Source organism: Choloepus didactylus, chromosome 8 (assembly GCF_015220235.1).
Source record: "Choloepus didactylus isolate mChoDid1 chromosome 8, mChoDid1.pri, whole genome shotgun sequence".
Lineage (NCBI taxonomy): Eukaryota > Metazoa > Chordata > Mammalia > Pilosa > Megalonychidae > Choloepus > Choloepus didactylus.
In genome coordinates this window covers 137,900,496-137,904,652 of record NC_051314.1, presented here as the reverse complement: position 1 = coordinate 137,904,652, position 4,157 = coordinate 137,900,496, and the positions used below count along the sequence as shown (strand labels likewise).

The 4,157-nt window shown below is 47.8% G+C and overlaps 1 protein-coding gene across 1 annotated transcript; it reads left to right on the top strand.

The window, feature by feature from the left end:
- The first annotated feature begins 2,116 nt into the window (after positions 1–2,116).
- On the top strand, positions 2,117–3,753 carry LOC119543144 (keratin, type II cytoskeletal 8-like). Its single transcript, XM_037847833.1, has one exon. The coding sequence runs from the start codon at positions 2,163–2,165 to the stop codon at positions 3,603–3,605; it is 1,443 nt and encodes a 480-aa protein (XP_037703761.1). The 5' UTR covers positions 2,117–2,162; the 3' UTR covers positions 3,606–3,753.
- Positions 3,754–4,157: the final 404 nt, after the last annotated feature.

Genomic DNA, 4,157 nt, shown 5'->3' with positions numbered 1-4,157 from the left:
TTTCCATCATAATTCTCCCCAAATGGGTGAAGACAAGCAGTTGGAGGAACTTCCATAACCACACCACGAAACATAATCAGAGCCAGATGCCAAGCTTTCTGAATTGGGAGTGGAATAATATGCCATAAAAATGAGTGATTTACTTATTATAGGCCTTTCATTAACAAAAGACGGTTTTAACATACAGGCAACACTAGCATGCCCGTAAAATATGGTTGATAAATTGAAAGTAGCATAATGGCTAGATCACTGCAATTTTCACCATATTATGAAAACCCAACTTGAGTTTTTCATTGCATCCACCTGACATCAACCCTACAAGAAGCCAAGTCCAATGGTTAGTCAACTGGATAACTATTTTGTCTAAAAGTTCGACTTAAGTGACCATTTTGTAAATTAACTTATTACAATTAAAATGGCTGTTTGGGGACAGAGGATAGACATAGGATCATGTGGGGCCATGCTATCCATCACCTTTCCCTTTAGAGAGTCAAACTGTAACAAAGTAAGGTAGTTTAAATGTGGCTTCTGTGCTCACCAACTCTCCTTAATATTTTTGTCATTATATTAATATTAATTAGGAGGAGGATCATAATGGCAATAGAAGCCTCATAAATAATGAAGTACTTCGTCTTTGCAAGGAAGTTTTTTTTTTTTATTAGAGAAGTTACGGGTTTACAGCAATCATGCATAAAATACAGGGTTCCCATATACCATCTATTATTAACACCTTGCATTGGTGTGGCTCTTTGTTGCAATTGATGAAAGCACATTTTAATAATTGTACTATTAATTATAGTCCACAGTTTAATTTAAGGCTCATTATGTCCTGCAGTTCTGTGGATTTTTTTAAAAATTTTTATTCTAGTAACACATACACAACCTCAAATTTCCCCTTTTAACCACACTCAGAGATATAATCCAGTGCTGTTGATTACACTCACAATGTCATGCTAACATCACCACCATCCATTACCAAAACTTTTCCAGCAACCAAAATAGAAACTCTGCATATTTTAAAATTGTAAAGAACATTGGCAATTAATTTATTGAGGAACATCCAGGTAAGTCAGTCTTTCCCAAATGGCAAGTGTATATTTTATAAAACCCCAAATCCAGATCCCAGGAAGAGAGAGAAAGGTCTTAAGGGACCATCGCAGCCCACAACCCCTTACGTATGCATTAGCAGGAGAGCTCTAGGACCCCCTTGGTAGGGGGGGAAGGGGGGGGCCAGCAGCTATACCACCTGCAAACACAGTGTCACCCTAAGCAAACAATTGCCTGCATCTGTCAACCAATGCTAAACTATGCTAACAGAATTAAAAATCATCCCCATTCAGTGGGGTGACTGCGGAGCATTGAGCAGCCAGGCCAGTCTCCATCCCGGCATTAGAAATGCCTGCAGCCAGAGGAGAACGGAGGATGATAAACAGGTCAAATAAAATCATGTTTCTGGGGCCACACTTGGTTTTGAAACCTGAAGGTGTCCTGATTGTATCCAGTTAACCACATGTGGGTTGCTGTCTTCTCTCTGCTACCAAAATGCAGGTGTTACCACACCAGGAAGTCAGCTGCATTAGGAGGTTACTCTCTCAGTCCCCACTGCTGGTACAGAAGTCTGAAAATGCTTGTTTGCAACCCCAGGCCCCTGTGCATCCCCTTCTACGTCTCAAGCCCCATGTAGTGTCTGGATGCAAATAAACAAGACTCAGAAGAGCAAGTCCTTTTCATGCATAGTCATCTCTGGAGGGTTATTGATCCTTTTCCCTGCAATGAGCACTGAGAATGCCCTATAAAAATCCCACATGCCTGAAATCAGGGCACAGCCTCTGGAAGGGCTTCCTGATGCCACAGGCAACCTCAGTATGATTTCTTTGATTCTGTGAAAATGCGCCTATTCAAATGAGAGAGGTGGGTGAATAGGAAACTCTTCAGGGTATGCCAATGCTGCAATCTTATTAGTTTAGGCATGGTCTTGTAGGTTCCAATCAATTAACCAATTAATCAGTTAATCAGTCTATACTTATTATTCTGCACCCAGAATATTATTTGGTGCAAGAAAGGGATTCAAGAGAAATGCGGCCCCAACCCAGAAGCAGCAGTGCTCGGCTCCTACTCTGATTTCTGGTTTGACCCGCTCGTCCACTTCTTCAGCCTCCACCATGTCCATCAGGGTCACCCAGAAATCCTACAAGGTGTCCTCCGGCCCCCGGACCTTCAGCAGCCGCTCTTACACGAGCGGGCCCGGCACCCGCGTCAGCTCCTACTCTCGGGTGGGCAGCAGTGGCAGCAGCTTCCGGGGCAACCTGGGCGCTGGCATGGGTCTGATGGGGGGCTATGCAGGGGCAGGGAGTGCCGGGGGTATCACAGCCGTCACGTTGAACCAGAGCCTGCTGAGCCCCCTTAAGCTGGAGGTGGACCCCAACATCCAGGCCGTGCGGATGCAGGAGAAGGAGCAGATCAAGTCCCTGAACAACAAGTTTGCTTCCTTCATCGACAAGGTGCGGTTCCTGGAGCAGCAGAACAAGATGCTGGAGACCAAGTGGAGCCTCCTGCAGCAGCAGAAGACTGCTGGGAGCAAAATGGACAACTTGTTTGAGAGCTACATCAACAACCTTCGGCGGCAGCACGAGGCGCCGAGCCAGGAGAAGCTGAAGCTGGAGGCGGAGCTTGGCAACATGCAGGGCCTGGTGGAAGACTTCAAGAATAAGTACGAGGATGAGATCAACAAGCGAACAGAGATGGAGAATGAATTTGTCCTCATCAAGAAGGATGTGGATGAAGCTTACATGAACAAAGTGGAGCTGGAGTCCCGGCTGGAAGGGCTGACCGATGAGATTAACTTCCTCAGGCAGCTATATGAAGCGGAGATCCGTGAGCTGCAGGCCCAGATCTCGGACACGTCCGTGGTCCTCTCCATGGACAACAGCCGCTCCCTGGACCTGGATGGTGTCATCGCCGAGGTCAAGGCCCAGTATGAGGAAATCGCCAACCGCAGCCGGGCTGAGGCTGAGAGCATGTACCAGATCAAGTACGAGGAGCTGCAGACGCTGGCCGGGAAGCATGGGGATGACCTCCGCTGCACGAAGACGGAGATCTCCGAGATGAACCGATCCATCAGCCGGCTCCAGGCTGAGATCGAGGGCCTGAAGGGCCAGAGGGCTTCCCTGGAGGCCGCCATTGCAGATGCCGAGCAGCGTGGGGAGCTGGCCATTAAGGACGCCAATGCCAAGTTGGCCCAGCTGGAGGCTGCCCTGCACCAGGCCAAGCAGGACATGGCGCGGCAGCTGCGCGAGTACCAGGAGCTGATGAACGTCAAGCTGGCCCTGGACATTGAGATCGCCACCTACCGCAAGCTGCTGGAGGGCGAGGAGAGCCGGCTGGAATCTGGGATGCAGAACATGAGTATTCATACGAAGACTTCCAGTGGCTACTACTCAGGTCCACTGAGCCCCGTCTTTGGAGGCATCGCAGGCACTGGCAACAACTACTCCTTCAGCTCTGGTGCGAGCCGCACTGGCTCCACCAAGGCCGTGGTTGTGAAGAAGATTGAGACCTGCGATGGGAAGCTGGTGTCGGAGTCGTCTGATGTCCTGCCCAAGTGAACTGCCACTGCAGCCCCTCCAGGCCCACCCACCTGCTGTGCTGCCCCAGAGCATGGGGACAAGGAGCTGTGCAGGGGGTGTAGGGAACAGGAGACCTGGGGTACCCCTTCTTGCCTATGTCCCCATTTAGAAGCCATTTCATCTTTTCTAAAATAAAGCCTCAGTTGGCTCTGCCAACTGAAAAAAAAAAAAAAAAAAAAAAAAAGAGAAATGCGACACATTTTCTCCATCTTCCTGGATTGAAAGACCACATAATTCACTTAATAAAAACTTTTGAGTACATATTGTAGGTAAAACTGATGTTTGCAGAATCATTGGAAACAAATGACAGGCTCAATCTATAGCATAAATTTTAGATGTGTTTTTGAATCACCTTGTGGTTTAATCAAAACAGACCAAGGAACCCAAGGTTTGCCAGCCAGCCAGAATGCCACTTATCCTTGGAGTGGGCAAGTCTACCACCTCTGAAACTTGAGCCAATGAATTCCTGTTGTTAAGCCAACCCACTGTGTGGTATTTGTCATAGCAGCTGGGAAACTAAGACAGTCCTTT